At 46.2% G+C, this 25,984-nt stretch overlaps 1 protein-coding gene across 1 annotated transcript in view; it reads left to right on the top strand.

Annotated features, from left to right (window-relative positions):
* Positions 1-21,203, top strand: part of LOC8052308 (lactadherin) — a 115,535-nt gene extending 94,332 nt beyond the window's left edge. Inside the window, exons 6-10 of the mRNA XM_040213485.3 lie at positions 3,014-3,186; positions 12,274-12,418; positions 13,433-13,480; positions 19,797-20,042; positions 20,941-21,203. Coding sequence (XP_040069419.1) covers positions 3,014-3,186; positions 12,274-12,418; positions 13,433-13,480; positions 19,797-20,042; positions 20,941-21,203 — 875 coding nt within the window. The remainder of the gene's footprint in view (positions 1-3,013; positions 3,187-12,273; positions 12,419-13,432; positions 13,481-19,796; positions 20,043-20,940) is intronic.
* Positions 21,204-25,984: the final 4,781 nt, after the last annotated feature.

Below are 25,984 nucleotides of genomic sequence, written 5' to 3'. Positions count from 1 at the left end.
ATCACTGACAATATTATATTCAAGGTCTTTTTTAACGTACATACATACACCTCCTCCTACTTTGTTGCTACGATTTAAATTGAATACTGCATACTTCTCTAGTCGGTCCACTTCATCACTCTGGTTATACCATGTTTCAGTTAGCATTATTATATCAAAAGAAAATGTAAAACTGTCCAAAAAGATGCTAAGTTCATCAAACTTGTTTCGCACTGATTGAACATTTAAATGAAATAACGAAAAGGGCACAATTGGTTGGTCTTTAAAAAGTTTAACAACCTCGTTTGGCAATAAGTAAGAAGGAACTGTCATTGCGAGTGAAGATAAAAAAAAATGCAATACCCAAAGCAAAACTACTCCAATTTTTGCAAGTCATCCTTAGTCTTTATTAGATGTGCTTGAGTTCCGTCCTTCTCCCTGACAAAAATCTTGCCGTTTTTATACCAAGCGTACTGGAACCTGTTTGTTTTTGCCCATTCTTTCGTTTCCCACAGTAGTGCCTTATCTTGCTGCGTTAAGTTTTCCAAGATATATGTCTTACTCCGAGCATTCCTTAGTCGTGACCGCCGGTCTAGCCACATATCGCGTGTCACCTGGCTGACAAAGCGAACAATGACTCCGGGGATCTTGTCTGCACGTGAGGGAAGTCTGTGTGCTGCGATAATTTGATCCGATGTCAGATCAGGCACATCCAGGTTCTTTGCCACTTCATTTATTTTAGACAGAAGATCTTCTTTTTCGCTTGCAGGAATCCCATGCAGTTCGAGGTTTTGCCTGCGATTTCTCCATTCAAGATCGTGCACCTTTTGTTTTAAGTGTTCTATTTCCAACTCTGCGTTCGTCTTTTCCAAGTTTGTAACCCTTTTATTTAAACTTTTTATTTCTTCGTCCTGTTCACCAACGCGCTTGAGCATGACGTCATAGTTGTCCGACATATGCTGGAGTGACTTTTCCATTCCATCTACTGTTTCCTTAAGGTTTAAAAGTGTGTCAAGCTTAGCATTCATGCCAACCAGGAGACTAGCTACATTGAGTTCACTGGTTTGCACGTCGCTCTGAGTGCCGGAAGCGGCACCTTGTTCTCTAGGTTGCCTACTGCTTTGACTGCTCCGAGACTTAGCAGCTCTGCAAGTCTGGCACCGCCAGGTTTTTCGGATATTTGCATTCTTTTTAAGTGTCGCTTCGGAAATTCCGGCACAATTGCCTAAGTGATAAGAATATTGACACTCCGTGCATTTAACCTGTAATTCACTTTCCGACATATCTTCAGCACATGCCGGACATATAACATCTGTACCATGGGCCATTTTCTTTGTAAAACATAATCACGCAATAAACACAAAAAAAATACAGCAAAAAACCACGAAACAAAACACAACAGCAGCAGCAGCAGCAGCAGTGAATCACGGAGGGAAGAAAAGATTTACACAACGTGAAGAAGACCAACCTGAAATGTCGAGATGAGGCGTTTAGTCTCAGTACAGCGTACTGCCGCTGCTGCTGTGCGTCCGCAAGTCGAGAGTGCCTCCTTTATAGGGGTGGTGGCGTGGCCGCGGTGCCGCTGGTCCTATCTGCCGATTGCCGGCGGTGCTCCCAAGCACAGCCACATGCAGATGGCGCTGATTTCTTTCACCAATCGCAGATGAAGCTCCCGGTCACAGGCATGAGTAGATGATCCAGGGCACGATGACGGTGTTTCAGGGCGATGAAGTCCGGTAGAAGTGTGCTCCGCAACTGAAATGTCGAGATGAGGCGTTTAGTCTCAGTACAGCGTACTGCCGCTGCTGCTGGCCGACCTAGGTGCTTAAAATGCACCTAGGTCGGGACGCGCTACCTGAAAGCCCCGCTGAGGCGTGGTTGTATAAAAACAATATTAATTGTTCCGCAAAGCCTTGCAAACTAAAGATTATAAAAACATCACACGCCCTTCATTTTGTATTAAACTCCAAAACATTTCATACAAAAAGAGTCTTTTCCGTTTGTTTTTACGCAAAAACATGCTTTGTAAAAGCTCAAGGTGATTACAGTACAGACAAATGATAAAGAGTGGCGCTGTTGTTGTATTTAGCTCGATCTCGGTGGACGCCAGCGGCCCAGGTTTCGACAGCGAGTTTCCCAACTGAGAGTTTTAGTAACGTTGCTTTTGTTTCACATTGGAGTCGTCTTAAATCATCTGTGTCGTTTTTTAGAGTGACGACAGGTCCAAGACACCTCTAAAACGTCAGTGGTAAGTCACGTCAGCTTCGGATATTACCTAAACTTTTATCATGCTTTTGGAATGTATTGCTCCAGGGATGCTTAACTACTGCTCTAATTAGACATGAGGAAGATACATAGAAAGGGGGGACGGACAACGAAGGTTTCGTTGTCCGTCCCCCCTTTCTATGTATCTTCCTCATGTCTAATTACCGTTACCAACACGCTCGTTTTGTTCTTACTGCTCTAACTTTTTGCGCGCCATCGAGAATTTCCAGCAGTTCTCAGCAGTATTTATAGGACGTCCAGAGCATTTATAAGTTATTGTATATGAACTTGAATCACATGCTACATGTAATCAAACATCACCAGAAGAAACGCTAAGCCTTCTTTTAAAATATCTTGTATCTATTTTTTTTTTTGTGCATGATTTTGCAGTAATGTTGAGTTTGTGTTGTTTGTGTCGTGTCACATTAATTATAGCCTCAATTCACCTAAATATGCCCCGTTCTGTGAAGACGTGGCTTCTTTCCGCATGAAAATTTGCTCCCGTGCTGGTGTGACTGTTTGTGTACGTCGAACATACCCGGGGGATCATTTAGGGGTCATTTTCATCCCGACTTCTGGACGATACTCGTAGCTTCCGTCACATCTCTAGAACTTTTCTGGCACACTTCGAGCAGAAAGGGCGCAACCTGGTGTGTTTTATTACGGTCATTGTTTAGTTTATTTTTCAAAGGCTGACTTACGTTTAGTTCCCCATGTGCATCAATTAAATCTTGCCCCTGGTTCTGAAGGTACCGGTCTCCGCGTGCAGGCAACCAGTGGCTTCAGGTGGATCTGGGCCCCCCGACTCGCGTGACGGGCGTTGCGACGAAAGGGCGGGGCGACCCCCGGCGCAAGCACTGGACGACCGCTTACCTGCTCTCCTACTCTAACGACAGCCTGCGCTGGCACCACTACAAGGACGACAACCACCTTGACCCAAAGGCAAGCGCAAGGCCCACTCACGGTTCACAGCTCGACAAAAGCCCCGGGCCTTCTGTTCATCCAAAGCGAACTCTCTCCTAACGAAGCCACGGTGTGGCTTAACAAATTGAATCGTGGTGCAAAGTTTGTCGGTACATGCCGTTATCGAAGCGGCACCGCTTTCCGTGAAGGTTCTACCTCAGTGAAGTTTCAAAGGTTTGGATCTTGGAGAATTCTACCTTAGAAAAAAATTAAAATCAAGGTGGGAAAAAAATAAAAAAAACATCGTGACATTTTTTGAAAAATCAAATAAATCATATTTAGAATATTGATGACAGATTTATTTGACAAAATCAGATTATTTTATTTAAGTCACTGCACCTAGAAATGGTAAATATTTAACCCTAGATGAATTTTTAAACGTGGCAGTTTGATTGACCAATCCGTCAGATTGTTAAAAACAATGCGGACGAAAGGATTACTATAATATTTAAAGTATGCACTTTAATTTACTTTTTGTTAGTGTAAATGTCACCATACTATAGTAAACGCAGCTCGATTTTTTTTAATTAGTAAAGAAGCTTTAATAAACGTTTTTTACGCTTTTATTTGCGTGCACTATGGCACTACTTTTTTCTTTTATTTTCTTTCGCGTTTGGATTTGCTTGCAATATAACATCATGTAGCTGAAGAATAAAGTGGTAGATAGAAAAAAAAAGCTCAACGTTCCGATTTTCTCAGGAGAGCTACGATAATTGCTCGTGTTCAGCCTGCTAAAGTATTTTTTTCTTGACCAATATTTGATCGAGATACAAAACAAATGCACACATACAAAAAAAAGCATCAAATTGGAGACGAACTGTAAGTATAATTAATATTTTAGAATTATTAACGAGAGAAAGATTTTATTTAAATCCTTACTGAGAACTGGTGTGATTAAAACCACAATTTCGATAATAATCGAAATCGCGAATTAAATCATCTTAGTTTTTATTCTTCACACTTGTCAGAATACCCTTTTCAGCTCTTGAAGTTGATGCAGTGAAATAGATCTCAGGTTGAAGCGAACAAGCATCATTTATCGGCTAATATTTGGGTGGGTAGCAGAATATGGTTTGACTGTTTTCTCGGATGCGGATACGAATACGGACTGTTTTCTCGCGCCCAAGTAAATGCCAATCTCATTATAGATATCGATATCAGTGCGCAGTTTCTTTTAGTTTATACACCAACTCATGTTTACAAACAAACCGGAGCGCCCCTAGCGGACGCCACCGGCGCCGCGCATGCTTGGTGGGGGTGTGGGCAAGAAGCTCGCCGTCGCCCATAAACAAACCATTGAAATGCGATGTTGTCGGCGTCGGTGTGAGTCCCTTCACTCTTTTTCGCGTTCGAATTGTTGATTCTACGTCTTCTTGGCGATGTCTGACTACTTGAGCGGCGTCAGCGAAATTACCGAGGCTCGTTACACCGCGAAACTTCGCGTGAATAATGTGACATGTGGCGATTCATTCCGCGTGGGAGCCGCAGTGTGTGCGCTAAAACCGGATTCGCATGATGAGATTTCGCTCGCTATTTTCAGTCGCGACGCCGCTGGGGCTGCAAAAGCGTGAACCGTAGCTAAGATGGTCGACGTCGATACTGAAAACCGCAAGCAGAATCAGACCAAGTCAACTAGGCATAGCAAGTCAGTGATGGTCACTGGTAACAATGATCATCTCCTTGTATCTACTGTTTACATCGAGCCTGCTAACCAACCTTCAAACTTAAGTCGTTTGAGGCCTGCACTTACTTCTTATAGCAAGTACCGGGCCACCATTTGGTCTGCGGGCCGGTGTCGTCTAAGAGAGCAGATGACAAGCAGAAACGTCTGAAAGAGCAGACGACAGTTCGAACGATCAGGCGGCCGTTTGAACTTGAAGACGCACTGAACGTAGTCCGCAGGTGGTCCGCACAGCTTGATGGTTTTCTGGCGTTCATGTTGGAACAAAACAGATAGCTCTAATCACCACAAGTATCCGTGAATTCAACCCAAAGTGCTTCCCGCCCAAGCGATCGTTGTCCGACGTCGTCTGCTTTTCCCTTTTCACGGCACATATCGAGATTCTCGGACGAACCGAGCACGTGAAAACTGACCTTCAAACCTTTCTCGACACTTTTGGTACGGCCCCAGCCGCGGCGTTTTGACGAGAAGGCAGGTTTTTGTCTGGTTCCTTTCAAAACAACGCAGGAATACATGTCTGGCATGGGGACTTCTGCCCACAGCCCCAGACCGGAAGTGCGACCGACGCGCCACCACCGCGCCGTGACGTCACAGAGTTGAGTTGGTGTATACATAAGCAGGGCGTGAGGAATCATGCTAGGGGCTTTTGTGAAAGTCCAGGGAAATGCAATCAACCCGTTTACCGTTCTCGGAGGTCTGTGCGTCTTCATCGTTCGAGCTGTTTTCATCGTGTATGATGTTTACCAACTTGTCCAATTCGCTATCTTAGTACAACTAGCAGCACTTATAGTGCATTATTTTGTGTCTGTCAGTGCCTAGCACCGGCGTAGAACTACAAACCAATACAAATTCGCGTAAATTTACATGGATTACCAAGGGACTTTCACACTTCTGCGCGTAATAAGCTTACAAAAACGATTGAAGTTCCTTATAAGGCCCAATGCCTACGAATTGTTTTTTTCACACGTGCAGTCAGTTGCTGGAACAGTTTCCCAGAGAGTCTTACAAATGCATCTACCGTGGCATCATTTGCAACAATGATTCAACAACTTTTTCCGCTGTGATAGCCTATCGTTTCTTTTTGTATTGCTTGCATTTATCTTAGGAGGTCTTGCTTTTTACACCGGAGTTGCTAAGGGCTAATTTCTCCAGTATTGCGTCTGCGGGCAAACAAATGTCGACAGGAAACTCTGGACAACTACCGCCATCTATGAGTGACGGCGGACACTGGAAAACCGGCTTTCCGGTTGTCTGGTTGCCGCCGTGGCTTATAGACGGCGGTAACCTTTCCAGCCTTTCCACTCTGGCTTCATTCCCACCACAGTACAGCTTCGCTGGTCTTCCTTCTTTGCCAAAGTAAAAAGGTTTAGAGTTTGTCCTTCGTGTTTTGTTTTTTTTCTCTTTTTGTGTGCTCACCCCTGCCTTGGCTACCAAATGGTGACTGGTAATATTTCTAAATAAATAAATAAAATATTTTGACACTGCGCTTCTTCTCTATCCTGGCAAAAATGCAACAGATCAATGATTCTCCGAAAACCCATTGCATTTCTCAAACTCGATCCATTGATCTGTATACCTCTAATAACCACTACCTCTTTACAACGGCAATTTAACCATGACCCTAGGCCATTATTTAAAAAAATTATAATTAACACATTTTATATGATTATTTCACTCATCGTAAAGATTATCCAGAGAGCGAATGTCCACCGAGACCAATAAATATGCATTGCAACTAGTGTCTCTCTAACAATAACGCCTCTCAAAAATAGCCGTTTGAATGGAAAACAAATATTGGTCAGTGGCTATGACAAGTTAAAGGAGCACTGACACCCCAAAGGTCGTTTTTTTTTTTTTTATTGTCTAAAACGGATGCAAGTTGCAGTCATAGACACGCAAAAAAAACCGCATCGCGAAAAAATTTTCCCCGCGCGCGCGCGGCTCTTTACTTTTGGCGTTTGATTCTCCCGCCTCTCGCCTCCTCGCTTCTTTTGATTCGTGACGTCAAGAATCATGAAATTTAGAAGCTTTGTAGGCGACATTTATATAACAGTTAATAACGGCAATCCTAAAACATGTTTTTTGACGCAATTGCGAACGCACTACGGCCCTTCTTTTTGAAATATCAAAAATCGGGAGTTCGTTGTGGTGCCGTCTCCTGGATTTGTATCCTCCCACGGAAAACAGGCGACACCGCTCAAAACCGGTCCGCCGGCAGCTCGCTCTTTTCCTCCTTGCTTTGGGTCGCCATGGCAACAGCAGGGAGTCGTGAAAGAAAGTGGACTCTCAGGACTCCGCAATATTTGACGTCAACGCACCGGCACGGATAGCGTGGGAACTTCGAATTCGGCATTTGGAAATTGGTTTTTTCCTTCATAAATACTGAATTCCCAAATTTCTAATTTTGAGGGTAATGTCCCGGCATCGTTTTCAATCGTTTCGGATAATAAAAAAAAATAACGATTTTGATGTGTCAGTGCCCCTTTAATATTTACCAGCCTGAAACAGACCAGTGGCACTGAAAGGTATACATGGACCATTTTATACTAGCATTTTTCCAATGTTGACAAGCCAGTGGTAGACAGGCAAACATTGCACATTCTATCCCAGTATGTCCTTTCGTCCTTGCCATGTTGGCTAGCCAACGTCATTGGCAGGCCAGCATTGGCTATTTTATGCCAGTGTTCGTACAGCATTGAACGGGCCCCTACTCTACCGAAAAATACAGTATAATTTTCCGCTATCTGGAACATGGAACTGGAAATATATTCGGATCCTATCTGGATTTAATGTTTTCATCAATTATTCCATTTTCTGCAATCTGGATTTCAGGCTAGAAACATTCCAGTTAGATTTCCACTTCCATAAACCTCATAGTAGAAAGTTATACTGGGCGTTTTGGTAGGGTAATGGATAATCTGACCCTTCACAAGAAGCCTTGTGCACTAGCATAGCCAATATTGGTAAACTAGTGGTTCCTCTGGGAATTCATTGGTCCGTCTTTTGCCAGTTCAATTCCAATATGGGCCCAACACCGTGGGCTGCATGAGCAAGTTTCTTTGTCTTTAAGAATACATCGCTGAAGGCGCGTACGTTATGCAAACAAGGAAAAGCAATACAGACTGGTGCGGAAGCTTTCTTTGCTCGCGTAACGGAAGCGAGAAACTGCAACATATTACAGCAATATATCATCTCGTTATTGCAGCAAAGTCGATTTACAAACTGATACTTATTGCATCAGTATCTGACATTTATCACTTACACAGCCGTAAAGAAACAAACATCCTAAGCAGCATGGGCGTACCGACCGTGGGAAGGGGGCAAGGAGGGCGCTTGCCCCCCCCCCCCCCCCCAGTTTTCAAAGTGGGGGGGCAAAGCATGTGTTTTGCCCCTCCCCCCCCCCCCCCCCCCCCCCCCCCCCCCCCTCCGGCCCGAAACAGCCGCCACGGGGTAGGGCAAACACTGGCCTTGTTTAGGGGTTATAAGCGCTAAAACCGACGGACGAGTAAGAGAGACACACACCACAGAGCGCTACAGAAAGCTCTGTGGCGTGTGTCTCTCCTACTCGTCCGTTGTTTTTAGCACTTTTAACCCCTACACATGTTCAACCAACCAGCCCAAATCCAAACCCTTCTGCAAACACTGGCCGGAGGCGCCGAGGGACACCAAGGGCACCGCCCCCCGGCTCGTGGGGGAGGGGGGGGGTCTGGTTTACCCCCCCCCCCCCCCCCCCACTCACACACACTTAAAGACAAGCTGGTATGCCACTGCTAAGTAGTCATGTAACAGAAGATACCGATGTAACAAACAATAGAAACCTGGCTTTACGTACACTGCGCGACACCGTTAGCGCGAACATTACATCGGCGCTTGTTCGAATTTTACTTTCAAATGTTCACTGAGGGAACCAAATTGTTTTCGCCTAGGCTGGTGCCCCAAATGAGGACTCCACGCGACATTAGTAGTTTTGATGAGAGCCGCTTGATTCTAATTGGGACACAGCAAAAAACGACGATCGCTTGTTCGTGCTAAGTCTCGCTCTCTGTACGTTGCTGGATTACTAAAATTATCTATGACGTAAGCTGACGTAAATGACGTAAGCTTCTAACACCGATTCATGGTGCAAGTACATTTCTTTCACCCATATGTAATTATGCTGACATATGTTTTATTTTAAACTTACTGTACTGTAGAAGGGTACTACTGCATTTGGGTTGAGGAATGAATGCATTACCTTTGAAGCTCTGCAGTCATGAACGCGACCGTTTCGCGTGTTCCTATTTGACTGTATAGTCTATTGTAGGTTTAGAATAAGATGACAAGCGCCTCCCACAAAGCCCACCACTATTTGCACTTTAATAGAGTGGACGCCGGAGAGGAGGACAGTGGAGTGCAGGACATCATGCACCGATCATGGCGACCAGGAACTTTGTTGGAGAGGCCTCTCCTGCTATCTTAAACCTGCAAAATCTATAAGTAACGAGGAATGTTAATGTACTGTAATCATGCGTCGAATACTGAAATGTCTCTTCAAGCCGCGAAAATTGCTTGTACGACGGTGCAGGGATCAGCTTTAGCGTATGCTTCTCCATGTAATTTCACTTACTCAACTCATACTGAATTTCAAAGTCCCGCCTTGAGGATATTTAAATAAGCGCAGAGTATTTCTCTCCACGGAAGTTGGTTTAGATTCTAAAAGATGGCGCCACCGACACGATGCTGACCCTAGAGAGCCTGAATCACAGAGAGCTTCCAACTGCTCGGTGTGGGTCGCGTGGTAATGGGCCGCGTTCGCAATGCGAGCTGCGAGGAGTTCTCGAACGCGTTGGGCCGCCTGCGAACGGCTCAACCTCTCCGCATGCTTTCCTCCTCGCCACTCGAAAGCGCATCGCACGCGCATTTGTGATCAATCTCCTCACGTGGTATCCGCCATTAAATTGCAAACGCTCCCAATGGTCGGAGATGAACCCTCTCTTCAACCTAAGCCCTCTACGCGAGCCTGGCAAGAAATCCCCAACATTTTAGAACAAGATTGTATAAAAAAATAATGTTTTACGTTAATTGGCAATACTTTTGATTGTAATAAATCCTAACCCCTAAAGCAATCGTTTTCAAAAACGCGTGTTGACGATTGGGCTAGTTGGTCATTCATATTAGCGGAAAACAAACAGCGCAAGGACAAGGACAGAGTAGAAGGCGGTAGACACAGCGCCAGAGACACAGGCGGTAGACACACACAGCGCTGTGTGTGTCTACCGCCTTCTACTCTGTCCTTGTCCTTGCGCTGTTTGTTTTTCAAAAACACGGGTTTTTAGAGTTCTGGGTTAGCAAAGACCGTTTCATTATTATTCTTCGGAAGCGGAAGAACGAAACATAAGTAAGTGGTCTAAAAACCGTGTCAAAACATACTCACATTTGCTCACTCGGTGCAAAAATGACCGACACATAACGAAGCTCATCCTGAATATTGTGGTATCCGAGGTTATCAGGCTTCTCTTGTGTTGTTTAATCGGGGTTTGGGAATGAACTTGTGTGCTAGAAATGCTGAATTATTCGGAATGTGGCCCCAAGTCATCATGCATGAAAACAACAATATAAATAACATAAAAATACAATGCTCCAGCTAGTTTTAAAATGCACGAGATTCATTGGTGCCTGATGCAGTTACATATATTACACATTTCCTACGTGTTTTGCTTTTTTTCTCGTATCTTGGAACATCTCCCTGAAACCACTTGCGTCACAGTTACAAACCCCTTACCAGTTAGTGCAGTAATATGTACAAGGATTGAAATTAAGGCAAATTGTATTTAATAACTATTTTACTAACAAAGTGCACGTACATCTATAGTACATATTCAGTGGATGAACCAAATTTCACGCAATACTGAATATTTTATAGGAAATACTACAAACTTATATAACTATTTTTTTCTCAAATTTATATTTTAGTAAAAACTTACTGAAGCATTATTCCTGACGTACCCACGAGCTAAATAAAAGTCTGAATGATCGCATTGCGAATTAACCAATATAAAAATTTAAACATTTTTAGTAAACCCGAGGCCTACTTCTTGTATACCATCCCCACTTATTGATTTTTGACATTTTCGCAATAAGAACTTCAAGCATATTTAAGGCGTGAGAAAGGGGGAAAAAAGAGGTCACACATAAAATAGAAGCAAACGTATATTCCGGGTTTTTAGGACTGTGCGTGTGTGTCTCTTTTTGTGATTCTTCTCTTAAATGTAAATTGCGTATCACCAGCCTGTACACGCACTTATTCTCATGTAACGAAAAGGCAAATTGTATACTAAAAAATAGCAACACTAATTGTTTATATCTTAAACGTCCAGAATACTTGCACAAATGGCTACAGCATAACTACGATATACGTTTATGCACATATTAAGCTGTTAGCCTATAATTGCATAATGTATAAGTCACTATGTGAAAACAATGACTTCAACGATTTACAGCTCAATTTTAATCGGAAGCGTACAAATTGGCAAATGAAATTGAGCGCTGACAAATATAAGCATATGGCATTTTCTTGGCGAATTGTGAGGACATCTTGTGAACATCTTGTGAGCATTTGTATATCCTAGATGACTGTTTGCTAGAAAGTGTTTCCAGGATCCGTCACGTGAGCCTGATTTTCTTTGAGGATATAGCGTAGAACATACACACCGATGACTTAATTATGAAAGCCAACATAGCGCTGGTCTTTTTCCAAAGAACTTTCAAATGTTTTAGCAGAGACCTAAAAACCACTCTGCACTTTATATTCATTCGATCAATTCTGCAATATACTTGCATTGACTGGGACCCTTTCACAAACTAATTGAAAAGATTGCATAAAAATGTAATAAAAATACAACGAAAACAAAAAATGAAGTGCTAGCCAACTTAGTAGTTCTAGCCAACTTAGTAGTAGTGTTAACCAACTTATTGACGTCAAAGAGCTTAAAAAATGAAAGACGAGTTACATTGGCCATTACTAGCTACCCAAAGGGAAACAAAAACTCAGGCAGTTTTCTTATGCCCTCTTCCAAGACCAAACGATAATCGAGATGGAAAATGACCCATTGACGCTGCACTGTCTGTTACGAAGACTAGAGCAACCGTCCAAAAAAGAAACTGTATCACACTGCCCCTCAATGTTTCGTTCCTACCGCAAGTGACTGAAGTCTGTCTTCATCCTCACTATAGTTTCTGCGTCACATTCCACCATGTTCGTTCTTCAACTCACCCCTTTCCCTGCTGTAATGTACAAAGGGGCGCAGCAGAATTGTGTGCAACCATACAAATGAATACATGGCTAATGGTTCGGAAGAGAGAGAGAGGGGAACGAGAGAAGAACTGCACCTCCAATCCCTGTGCAGGTGTTCGGCGGCAATATGGACCGCGACACGGAGCGGCGGCACTACCTGAACGTCCCGTTCGTGGCTCGCTTCGTACGCTTCCAGCCGTCTTCGTGGAAGCGCAGGATTGCACTCCGGGTGGCAGTCATCGGGTGCCCGCACCGTGGTAATTATACACTCGCCTTTCGTACTAATTCACAATGCCTTTCATGCAAGTAGAGCTTTCATGCAATGAATCTGAAAATGAGTATAAATATAAAATTTGCCCGAACGGAAAGCAAAGAAGAAAAGCAACACTTAAGAAGGACGACACTTGTTCCTGGAGTCATCGGCGCGCACTACTGTTCTCCGATCTGCAAACAAACATGCTCTCCTTTGCCGACAGGGCAAGCGACGGGCACTAACACATTCTGACCCCACTTGTCCGATAGCGCGCGCGCGCTTCAACAATCTCACGCGCGAGCTTGACCTTTTGTCTACTGATGACCGTGATTCTTTCAAATGTTGAAGTCGCGGTTGGTGTTTATGGGAACTTCTCACCATAATGCGCATTCGGGTCCGCAAAAATAAAACATACAAACGGTAGTATTTCGTAGCAAGTGTATTCTATATTTCTGGGGACGCTGAAGTGTCACCGACTTACTAGATATAAGGCTTCGATCGCCAGGAGGTCTCGTATGTTTCACGTCGACCGGGTGAATAAGCAGGCATTTAGTTATAACGACACTGGAAGCCAGCCACACGTCCTTCCTGACAGTTATTTTGAAGAGAGTTTCAATAACTGGTTTGCAAAATTCAAAAAAGAATTAGCTCGGAACAAATAAGAAACCAGCACTCACAGAACACATTCGAACCAACAGGATACACGGAGTCGCTTTCACGGAAGTGTTTACTAGACACGCGAGAGGTTCTCGAATTTCGCTTTCCTATTTTCAATTTGATTCAACTGACTTAGTTGCTCTAGTAGCGTTGGCAAGAGGCGTGGCGTACAAGCCGACGGTGACTTCGCCTTCTAAACCCGCCTGTAAAGAGTTTCATTAGCTAGAAAATATCACAGAAATGAGGAACGCACACATGAAGGCACTTCGGGCTAGGCTGGTCCCGTATAGTATTTGGAGTTGGGGGACCCCGGATAATTGTGTTTTTTGTATGTCATTCAAGACGTGAAACCTGTTTTCAGGAGACTGCGGCCCAGGATTTCTCAGGGTTCGGGACGACTCCGAATGCTGTGAGTGTACATTTTTTGCTCCCTCCCCCCTCACCCACTGCGGTTCTTTTCCGAATCCCACTCTGTAGTAGATTTGAGTTACAGCAGCTGGTCAACTTTAGTTGGTGACAGGTTACGAACGGTAGGTGGTCTGCCTCCAGCACGAGCTCGCTGCCTTCTGCCGGGCTCTGGCTGCGCCTGCGACCGAGTGCTATTAACGTAAGAAAGTGCGCACTCGAGGCTGAACAGCTATCACCGACAATTAGCGGCGTGATGTTTTAATGGCGCCCTCCTATGGTTCCCTCTCGTGACGTCATTACCCTGCGAAGAACAACTTAGACGGTGTTTGTAATGAGCATCCTGGAAGCCTAAAATCATTACGATCTCAAACCAACACTGCCAACACCGTCAAAATTGAAGTTCTCTTATTACTCTTATTGAGTTTTCTCATTACTCTTACTCGATGAGAAATCTTTTTCTGACGTCATAGTCAGCATTTGGCCAATCGTAGAATGCCCACCACAGCGACGCTTTCGATCGCGCACATCGCCATATTAGGTAGATCTCGAACCTGTCCAGGTTAAGATCGACCAGGTTTGATTTTGTTAGACTTTCGACACAAAGCTGGACAAATGTTCGCCTGAATTTCCACCACTATGCGCATGCACGAACTTGAAAACTGGTGTATGATTGCCGTTTGACAGGCAGGTGTCACAATCGTGGTGCATGATTGTCGGGTGTCCCAAACGTAAATGAAATAGCCCAAAGAGTACTGTCACTAAGTATAAATTTGTATTTATTGCGCGACAATGTCACGTTTAAAATGCAAAATAGCACCAATGACGTACTTAGCCTATATATGTGCCGGGCCCACTGATTTCTTTGTTGTATCTGTACACTAGTCATTCTACACCTTCGTGGCATATGTGTTCTTGAATTCAAGGACGATGCAGTTAGCACAAATAAATGATCTGAGTCGAAATTGCAGAAAGGCTTCCATCAGCAAAAGAGGTTTTAATGATGGGAGTACAATGGACGTGTTGATGTCTCGAAGAAGTCTATGGAGCGAAATTCGGTGTTCGTTTTACTTTCTATAAATAAAACGAAAAAAAAAGCGCTTTCAGCCGCAGTGTCAGTAGCTGGCTCCTTCGAAGCAGACCAAGCCACAACGTGAATAGCTGTATATGATGGTGTGATAATAAAAGTTCAATGTTCTTTGTTTTATAACAATACCAGCTTTTATCGTGTATTTTGTATGACGCATTCGAAAACAAAGGAAGTTATTCAAGTGTGTAAAGAATGCATCACTGATATGTTCTTTAAACGTTTGAAGGTTTGTAATGACAACAGAGATAGAGCAGCACTGGAAACTATTTTTGTTTTTTGCCGAATGTCAATATACGAAACTTTTACTGTATGGTGAAATCGAGTAAATATTGGAAGAACGCCAAAGACAAACCAACACATTCACGAAAATGCACAATGCTATAAAACAAAGTAATGCAGGGAAAGGGGCTCAGGATGACGGGCAGCTTTCGCAAGGGTGCAAACCAGGTTGTACTAAAATGTTTATTGCTTCGTTCCTAATTTTCTCTTTTGTGGGGGAGCGGGGGGGGGGGGGGGGGTCTTTACGAAGGTTTTTTTTTATTATAAATTTTATAGATATATCTATTTTGCAGTAGAGGCACATCTCCATGCTGAATGTAATCTTGGTTAAACTCTTGCAAAGATCATGTGCAGGAGAAGCTCCGTCTTCAACACGAGCTTGCTGCCCTCGGTAGTGTTTTGGCTGCTCATACCCATGAGCCGCAGCAGTGATATTGTAGGCAGAAACCTCGCGCTGGAGACGGAGGTATATTGCCGATCTTATATTGCAACAGACAGTTCACAAATATTGAGTTCTTCAAAAACACTGAGGCATACCAAATTTGTTTTATTCTGCATTATGTTAGACGTGATGACTCTTATTCTAGCTGAAGAGTTGCCAGACTAGGTTAGCGTTTCCAATTAACCAAAGGTAACAGCAAAAAAGCTCCCTTTACAACATCCCGGATTAACTTTTTTTATGTAGTCCATTTCAGCCAACTATAGACGTTGTAGCCAGCCTCTAGCCTCTAATGGACCTTTTTCACATACCGACGGCATCAGGCGGTGGCTGCGCGAACTAAAAATCGAGGAAGGACCTACCTGGCGCTCCCAATCGATAATGGGAGCTACTCCACCAGTTTCTTCGCTCTCCGAGCTGCAGCGCGTGCCCAAAGCGAGTTTAAAGAGGGGAAAGAAAAACGCGACCCAAACGTCGTATTTTTCTTTCCGTCCACTTTAATTTTCCGTGTAACACAATTATATACATGCTGTATTTACGTGATCTACTCGCTGATCCACAGCCTCCTTCCGAATTTCCTCGATATTTTGTGCCGACTTCCGCCGCTTGGCATCGGGCGCTCGCGCATGCGCAAAGCGCTTCTCGGAAAAGGTCCATTGGTAGGATGGTCATCGTGAACATCGTGTGTCCTGTTACACAGAACTTTTACACTATTTTATTAACGTTGTAATATTATAAAATTTAAATTTTAAGTTAGATGCGAGCTATGACTCAGACGCTTTTACAACCCAATCAATTTTACAACGTTTTGCTAAGAAGAGATTTTGTCAGATTCATGGGGATGTTTTTACATAAAATTCTGGCATTTTCTTGTTGCGGACGCCAGTAACCTGAAGTCATAGTCACTCGACTCGTCATACAAAAAGACGCTGTGTTTGCTGCAGGCAGACATGACGACAGCATTATCTGCATACACGCCCGAGGCATGTTCCAAGCATGTTTGCTTCATACATCATGTCTGCAGATAGTTGTTGTATGACCAATCTTGCAGGACTGTTATGCAAAGAAGAAACACGCCTCAGAAAGTGTCCACAGAGCGTCTTTTGCGCGATGTACCGCCTGACTCGAGATGAATCGTTGGCTGTCTGAGTGGACCGCATCAATTGGTTTTTAAGTATCACGCTAGTATTTACCGCAGCAGTGGACTGAAGGTGGCGGACCTTGTGTTTCACGGGACCACGGTGTAAGAAATGCATTTAGGTGATGACTCTGGCCTATCTTCCCGTGGGAAGCGAGCGAAAAGATCGTGTTCGGAGCTAGCCTCGGACCAGGAGTAGGTAGTTCCGCGCCGCCGCGGAGGGCGCTGAGGTATGAGGTCCCTCCGGCGGCCACGGTGTCGGCGGCGTAGCGTGCTCGCCTTTTTCGCGGTATGGTGGTGGTGTGCGGTCAGTGGCTGGCCTCGTGTTTTGCTTTGGTGCTGTGTCGATCACAGGTGCCACCATCGTGCACGAAGGTGAGCCTTAACCCGAAGAAGAAGAAGGAAGAAAACACAGATTTACGGACTCCGACGATTTGGTGGTGACGTGGTGGCGATGAGGTGCAACAAGAAGCGGTGATCGAGGGAAGGCGGGACCACCGCTGAGAGAAACATCCGGAGCGGTCGGTTTGGGAGGGACCCGATACTTGAGCGTCATCTGTCCCCGTGCGAGTGAAGCGCTCGGTGCACTGGACATAATGTGGTCGCCGCGTTAGACAAAAAGTCATCACCTAAATGTATTTCTTCCACCGTGCACGGAACACACTTATACCTGAGCAATATGCTACGAGTCAAGAATTGGAAAATTTTTATCTACGGCGACTGCGTACTAATAATGGGCGTCTAATAGACTCGACAGTCGACAGATGGCGTCGACATATCAATGAAAGTGATATCTGTTTTTTTTTTTTTCTTGCTTTTTTTTTGGTTAGTATTTCTGTTTTATTAGTACGAATAAGAGAATCGTGCGCTGACAATTGGTGCGGAAACAAAGCGCATTGTTTCTCGCTCAGAATGGTCGTTTGCTATTGCCAAGATCGAGAGAAGCACCGAGGCAAGATTCACGAAACGACCTTACGACAAAAAATATGTGTACGACAAAGCCTAAAAACCAATTTGCATTTACGAAGTGAAATTATCGCAAGTTTTGCGTAAGTTACGGTGTAGTCCTATTACAGCTCCATAGGTGTCTTACTCACTTTTTTTTAAAGATCCAATCAACAGCATGGCCGACAGCGTCACTCAGTTACTTCGTCGCGACGACCAACGGACATTTATTTTCCAATATGCTCTTCACGCGCGTCCAGACTTTAAACAGCAAAAAAAAAAAAAAGGTACTTTAAACCGACCACGACGGAGATGAGCGCTGGATCCACTGATGTCAGTAAAAAAACTCCAACGGCAACGATCCCACCGACCAAGCTGCCGCCAAGGGCTAGCTCGGCACATTAGTCCTATAGCATGGTACTCCGACGCAGCGATGTCCTCATGGTCCCTGGACAAAACCGTCCATCCACGACTGGCTGACTTGCTGAATGGAATATGCCCGCGCGACCCTTATGGACACCTCTCGCATAAATAGTTTGATCGCTGATCTCAATTTTTGGTAATAGGTCATTCTTTTCCCCTTGTCATCCCCTTCTTTTGAGAGGCAGCGGCCAACGCTCTCGTCTAAAAGGGACTCCCTTATCGATTCTATCTCGTACGTTTGTTTGATATATAGAGCTGAAATAAACGCTGTTGGATTACCTTTGCAACATATGGTACGTACACTCTCTTTGTACGTCCTTTTTATTCCATTGAGACGGTACGTCAACACTGTCGAGCTAGAGCAGTTCGGGGGAGCTCCGCGATGACGGTGCAGCCTTTCTCTGCCAAGTGTCGTGTCAGCATTGAGTTGCAATCGTCTGGTGGACCAGCGCTTCATATTGTCGGTTGTAAAAGATCGGTCCCGAAGCGCTTACCAAGACACGGTCCAACAGCGCGGTTCCAACGCTGCAATCAAACACGAGCGTGCCCGCTTCCATGAACAGGTATCTACGTGGCTCTTGCTGTCACTTTCCTAGATCAAACGTATCTTCTTCGACGTCGGCCCGCTCCTGCATTCCCGAGGCCACAAAAAGCGCCGCGGCGATTTCTTTCCATGTGCGCCGCTTTGCAAACGAGCGGTGCGGGCCGTCTCCTTTTAGCAACGATAGTAGTTACGTTGACTTCATAGTGATCGAGTTCGTAGCAGTTGACGAAGGCTGTTATCCTGACCTCGGCACTCGTGCCTGTTTAAATCGTGGTAGCTTCGATATTTCAGTGCACGGACACGATATTCAAACAAGCATTGGCGGAAAGACCGCCTGCGTTTGTTATACCAAATCCACGTGCTCCGAACCATACCGAGCTCTCCGCCGAATGACTGTTCGTGTTGCCGAATATGTCGTCGGCATAGTAGCAGCCCGCCCTGGCGGGGATCGGGAGCTTGCTGGACACCGGAAGTTCTCGTTTTCCCGTACGAGAACGTCAATTTCCCCCTCTCGCTTAAAGGGGCGGTGCAACAATTTTCGGACTTCGGTCAAAGATTTCTGGAAGTTGCCCCCTGACACTTCTGAAGTAAAGAACAGAAAACCGATTTCGCCTGCGTGTCCTAGTTGTTGCGTAAAAAAAGATAAAGATTGGCATTTCGGGCACCCCTCAACTCACTCCCATTCTTCAGGGTCACACCTGGTCGCACTCCCAGTGACGTCATTCGGAGTGCCGTGTAGCTTCCCGTGTGCTATCTCGGAGGACGCTTCCCCTTCCTCTCTCTGCGTACATTAGCGAGCGCTATGCTGCAGCTTAAAGCCGAGCGAGGTCACGTAATCTTTCCGCCGTAGTTCCTTCGGCTGCCACTTGGGGCTGCAGGTGGGGGAAAAAGCTCGACTTTCGCTTTGCGATTATGCCGCGGAATCGCGACATTTCTAATAAAGGAAGTGTTTTCTCTATCCTCTGGGATACGATAAACAACGTAAAAATTACGAGATGCAAATTGTTTTAATCATAAAATCGTTGCACCGTCCCTTTAAGAACGCGTTCGTGAATACCGATTTCTCCACTTTTGATGATGTGCGTAACTTGAGAACTTAGCTAAGTATAGCCTAAGAAGCTCTTCGTGAATCTGTCATCAGTGTTGTGACTGCCTGCTATCTTACGTGCCGCCATCTGTCGGCTGTTACGCCTGTCGTTAGCAAACGGGCACTATGGTAGGAATTTCACGTTCTTGATTTCCGTTTACTCGGGTACGTTTGTTCAATGAAACTGTGATACACAAGATCCACCACCTTCAGGCACCTCTGTGGTAAATCCTTACGCGATGCGTTAAGAAGCCAATTTCTCCGTTTCCTTCGAACAGCCAACGATGCCTTTTACTCAGGTGGTATAAGCAGTGTGACAGGGACCAAATGCTTGGACAAGATTCGGTTCTCACGGGCCTGTTCTGCTCCCTGCAGCAGAGAACCTCGCGCACCGGCACGAGACCTGGGTGAACGACCGGCGCTACTCGTTCGCCCAGTGGACCGACGGTCACTCGTCGTTCGCCGTCGACGGAGACGCCAGCGCGAGCACGCCCCGGAGCTGCGCCATCCTGGACAACTACTTCGTGGACACGCCCGTGTGGATGGTCGACCTCGGCGAGCGTAAGCGCGTCCGCGGACTCGTGCTGCTCACCTGGCAGGGCAGGTCAGCACAGCACCACGGTGAGGCGTGCCAAGACACAAATAGCCTTAATTGCAGTTAGTGCGCAGGCGAGCTGGTGAAGGTTTACCAGGATGAATTTAACCAGAGACTGGGACAAAAGGAGGAAGCATTTTTACCGTGAAAACAAAAGTAACATTAATGGACCCAATTTCACGTTAAAATTGTCGTGACAAATGGCCTGCAAGGCATGTATACGGTTTGGATAGTACGCGGAGTGCACTGCTCTGGTCCTGTGGATCCCGTGCGGGTATTGGGAGCTCATCGCGGAATAAAACCTTGGGGCAAATCTAGGGCCCTAATTGGCCTATTTGAACGTTCCCCTCTTGTGCAATCAGCGGATGACTGTGACCCCTTTGCGCCCGTTGTTTGAATGAAGAGTCAGAGTAAACCGAGCAGCATTGACGCGATGTACTATGACGACCACGGAGGACGGCGGCGACACGATCGCTGGCAACATTCGCGGAAAAACCCGGTTTTGGGGTTGAAAACAACCAATCCCGCGTGGCGCACTACAAAGCGCCGTCCAATGGCAATAATTGTGCGTACAGGCAGATCAAAGATGCGGCCGGTTCCCATCCAGCCGGTCCCATAACTTCGTTTCATATTAAGTCCAGACGCAGCAGATAGAGCTAATGGTACCAATCAAGCAGCGTCAAATACGCAGGTCACTGGGACTTTTCTGTTTATGATTGGTTCAGCGATCATAGAACACACACACAAACATGACGAGCACCCGAATGGTGCGCTTTCGACACTGTCTGTTTGGTCCCATCAGCCCGTAGCGTCGGGGAGCGCATTCGTGAAGTGCCTCATAAAAGTCTAGTCATGGGCTCCGGATTCGTCCCTTGTTGTTACTCCGCGAGAAAACCCCAACAGGCGTCTCGTTGCCTTGCGCAGAGCGGAGCAAGGTGTACCACGAGATGTCCAACCTGGACAAGCTGACGGCTTACGTGGCCGACCGCCCGCGGCTCGAGGATATCCCGAGCGGCCACAAGTGCGCCTCGGTGTCGAGACTGAACAACGCCCTCTTCCGCAAGAAGATCCACCTCGAGTGCCCGGACTCCATGGAGGGCCGATACGTCTACATCAAAGCCAGCGGCATCCACAACCGCAAAGGACGTCTGTTCTCCGCCGTGCTCTGCGAGGTCATGGTCTACTGAGGTCCCGCTCATCGGGATCTACTGGTGAGCCGTCAGAATGGATTATACCATTTTCAAAAGTACGCGCTATCTAAACTCCGTTTAACGATAACTTGGCGAACTGTGGGTACTACGACCCCTGCGGCCCAATAAGAGCGTCGGAGCAAGTCACGTGATAACACTCCATGGTCGAGGCCACCGAAGTCATGTTACCGCCACAACAACAGCTTTCGAAGATGCCAGATGGACGTATGAAGGTACATGGAGAGAGAGAGAAAAATGACAAACATACTGCTGGACTAGCATCCATTTCCTGAAGATAGACCTCTTCTTCCACTTTCGTATCGCTAATTTTGTATTTCTATATTACGGAGGTAACTTTTCTTCGTTGGCCTCCCGGATCGTTGGACTTCGTTTTCATTCTTTAGGTTTTGTTTCCCGCATTGTTCTCTGCAGGTACAACTTTTTGGGGAGATGTAACACGATGAAAGCAGCGCCCCATTCTTCTTTCTCTCTTCGTGTACCTTCCTACGTTCAGGCGGCATCTTCATAAGCATCATTCACCATCTAGCTCAGCTACAAGCAGTCACAGCAAGAGCGCCGTCCGCGACAAAAAAGTAATTCTATAGGTTACTGGCGCGATTCGATCTAATATATAACAAAGTAAGGAATAAATATTGACGAATGTGCGAGTTTTGGTCATATTTAAACCAAAAACAAGTGACGCCCCATTTGTATCTACTCCCGGTATTTTTCCCCTCGTAGTATACCGTGGCCGTTAGCGATCGCAGCTGTGGTCAACCGCTTCCGCTCAAAACATCGCCATGGCATTAGCACCTGCAGCCTCAGACTCGCGGGCAAATTGAGCGTATGGTTGTCTCATGAACTGTTCCCGAAGTGCTCTCTACTATAGTGGACGGCAATGCTGCGGTGGCGCCCGCTCACCCGAAGTTGGTTGGTCTTGCAGCAGACGAATTTTGCCCAACAGACGACAGCCGCTTGCTGGGCGTGGTGGCACACACGCTCCCGTGACGCGGTGCCACGTGCCTCGCTCCGACGCTTTTATTGGGTCGCGGGAGGTCCTAGACTTCACAAGTTATCGTGAAACGTAGCAACTGCAGCCCCAAATGATCCGTAACCACCATTTTTTGGGAACTCCCTCTGAGCATGTATGGGACTCGATGGAGGCTTCAGCGTTCAGCGGGAACTCGGCTCAGCTCGTATCGAAAACGAGTGCTGCGTCAGCGTTAGGCAATGACTCGAATCCAATCACACGCTTCTTAATGGGTGAATGGACGCTAATGGCTGTAGTCTTTATATCGGACGATAGCTTGCACCACTTAGCCTAGAAGTTAAGAAACAAAAGTATACTTTCTTTCCTTCGCCAATTTGCTTACCCTCTGCAATTTTGTAACTAGCAACATGGGTGGCGGCCATTGCCCAAGCAATGGCGGCCACCAAAGTTGCTGGAAGGAGTTCTGAAAAGGGTCTATTTTTGGGTTGTGGAAACGCTCGTGCTATTCTTTGAACACTCTAAACAAAATGCGTCCTTTCAAACTCTCAGACACGGAGAAGTCGAACGCCAGATAAGAAAACACGAAATATTCGGGATTGTGTCATCTTTTCCGTTATTTTATTTGTCCGTGTCTCGGGGTTCATTACACGATACAACGTTTATCGATTCACCACACAGAAACATGTGGTGAAGGAGGCCGGAGAAAACGCTTCAGAAATGCAGCATGACGGAGCTACGGTCTACGGTGTGCACAATGAGACGCGTTTAGTAAAATGTGTGCATCTATGCGGCAAGAGCGAACGCAGCCGGGCGAAGTTCGTCGGTTATTTGCCGTATATATACTCTATGGAGCTCAGCCTTTGTAGTGCGGAGTTGCGGACTACATCAATGCACCTTAGAGAAGCCAGTGGCAGGTAGAGTAGACGTCCAAGTCAAAGTCAGCAGAAGCGGTGGTGCCTAGCCAATCAGACAGAGGCATGTAGGCGAGGGGGCTGGCAAAGAATTAGCTTTCACCAAGCAGTCGATGATCATAGCAGTAGGGTTAACCAGGAACAGACGACTTGCAAAGAAGCGCACGCTTAAGAAGACGTGTCGACTGCCGTCGCGGCTGCCAAGTGTGTTTCCTAACCAGAACGTTTGCTTTCGCTTCTTGTAAAACGTCTTCTTTCCCGCGAAACATTAATGAGAGCCTATAGGTGACATTCACTTGACGTCACTTGCTAGATTCGCTGGCATCGGCCACCACGGTCGCCATCATCGAGGTCTCTTTCTATCGCACCTGTAGGTGTCGGGTGTCGTCTGCAGCCGGACCTTTCAGCGTGGTTTAGTAACATTTTACACCTTTAAAGGGTATTTTCGACCGAAACTAGTGGTTATTCTTATACTTTGGTGCTTTTGAAGAGACGTAGGAATATTTTTTGTGTGTGTTTTAGTACGTTTTTGTCGCTATTAGCGGCGAGATGTTTGGGTGGCGCCCTCGTTTGGTTACCTCTCGTGACGTGACTACCCTGTGAACAACAAGTTCATGGTGTTTGTAATTAGCATGGTGGAAGCTTCAAATCATTGCGCTTTTAAACCAATACTGCCAACACCGTCAAAATCGAAGTTCTTACATTTGTCTTATTTCCGTCGATGAGGAATCCTTTGGTAACGTCATAGTCAGCATTCGGCTAATTGTGGCAAGTCGACCACAGCGACGCTCTCGATCGCGCACGTCGCCAATCGGACTCGTTCACTGCGACCACATTGCTCCCTCGGCTCAATGCAGCGCCCCGTGTCGCGCGCCGTGCCCACGGCGGTAGCTCTTGCACGAACTGATTTTTCTACTTTGGGTTTTTTGTATCACTGTGTGATTACTCTTTGTTTTGTTTTGCTAGTTTCTTTATTCTTTTTCTCTAGCGGATTTTCTGCACTACGGCCGTGTAACCGTGTTGCTCCATCGCCTCTGTGTCGTGCATACGTTGTGCCTTCGGTGTTCGCTCCTGTGCAGAAACATACCGTGCGGCTTACAGAGTGCGCAGCTTATGAAAAATGCGGCGCCTTTTTCATTAGCCTAAGCGATTTAAAAGCCGCATGTAAGCGATTTGGCTAGCGGCGAGACAAGCGACGGCGACCCGCTTCGCTGCCGCTCGGCCACTCGCGTGACGAGGCAAACCGCATGAAAGCGACGGGAGCAAACGACCAAGGCGATGAACGCTAAGTTTTCTAGACATTAGGGAGTTTTCGTAGACCGCGCTGCCCCCTCCGCTAAGCGTTCCGCAACGAAGCAGTTGCTACTGCGCCTGCGCGCCGATAGCCTTGACTGTGGAGTTCCCGCTATCGTAGCGGGTTGCGGAGGGCCTTGCGGGACGGCGAAAACGATCTACGAAAACTCCCTATTCCAAAACCAAGCTACGGGCGACAGTGAAAGGTGAACCGCGTGTAAGCGAATTAGCGAGCGACGGCGACAGCAGGGAGTTTTCGTAGACCGCGTTTCCCACTCCGGCCCTCCACAGCGAAGAAGCCGCTAAAGCGCCAGCGCGCCGATGGCCTTGACTGTAGAGTTCCGAGTAGCGTAGCGTGTTGCGGAGGGCTTTGCGGGACGGCGAAGGCGATCTAAGAAAACTCCCTAATGACCGGAGCAGGCGACGAGCGACGGAGATTTCTCACGGTCGTTCGTCGCGTCGCTCGGTTTTTGGATTCTAGAAAACGTAGCTTATCGCCTTGGTCGCTTGCTCCCGTCGCTTTCATGCGGTTTGCCTCGTCGGGCGAGTGACCAAGCGACAGCGAGGCGGGCCGTCTTCGCTTCTCTCGTCCCGTCGCTCAGTAAATTGCTTACATGCGGTTCAGCCTTTACACACGGTACTCGGCGGCAACAAGGAAAACGGCCCGCCCCCGAGATCAACTTTTCTTCTCTCTTCTGTTCAACGAAGCTTCTTCAACAATATGAAATTTGCACAGACTGGCAACGGACGACCGAGTACCCAAGCCAGTCAAACCGCGACCTCGAAGATGGCAGATCGACGGTGGCGCTCCCTGGCAAAATCGAACCTGCAGGCTCAGTGAATACCACCTATTGCTACAATCAAGAAAGGGAGCTCGGCAAACGATGAGGCTGAAAATAAGCTTAGATCTAACAAACAGGTTTACTGTGTACACAATACTGTCACAAGTTTTAGGCGTGACAACGTCTACGTGCCAAGTTTAGCGAAATGAAACGGATTATCAGATGTAACAGATTTATTTAATGCAGGGTTGGGCAGTGTCGCGATACAAATATATCGCGATAGTATTTCAGGAATACATTTTGTATCTGTATTTCTGTATCGCGATACATTTTTTTCACCAGTATCTGTATTCCTGTATCGAAATACATTTTGAATGTTCCTTTGTATCGCGATACAATCAGGGCAAAATGTATTTCGTTACATTTCTTGAGAAATACTCCCCCCCCCCCCCCCCCCCCCAAAAAAAAAAAAAGAATCCGAACGTATTTATTTATTTATTTATTTATTTATTTTTACTTCTGAGGGAACCAGGGTCAGGGAGATGCTTGGGCATTGTTTCCATGCTGACCAAGGTTACTTCCGACTCTCCAAACTATTTTTCTATGCGTCCTCTTCCCTCTTCTGAGAAGTGTTGCGTAGTCGGAGACTCGAACCAGGTGGTGTGCAGGAGTGGAGTCAGAGCATCTTGTGCCGCAGGTTTTTAGGTAGGGGTTTCTTGATTCATTGTTTGCTGGCATTCAAAGCCCGCTGCTAACCGTCTCTCTTGCCTTATCGTACACACTACACCCAGCCGGCAAAGC

The sequence above is a fragment of the Ixodes scapularis genome, unplaced genomic scaffold, assembly GCF_016920785.2.
Source record: "Ixodes scapularis isolate PalLabHiFi unplaced genomic scaffold, ASM1692078v2 PGA_scaffold12__126_contigs__length_90152505, whole genome shotgun sequence".
Classification (NCBI taxonomy): domain Eukaryota; kingdom Metazoa; phylum Arthropoda; class Arachnida; order Ixodida; family Ixodidae; genus Ixodes; species Ixodes scapularis.
This window is presented reverse-complemented; position numbering and strand designations above follow the sequence as displayed.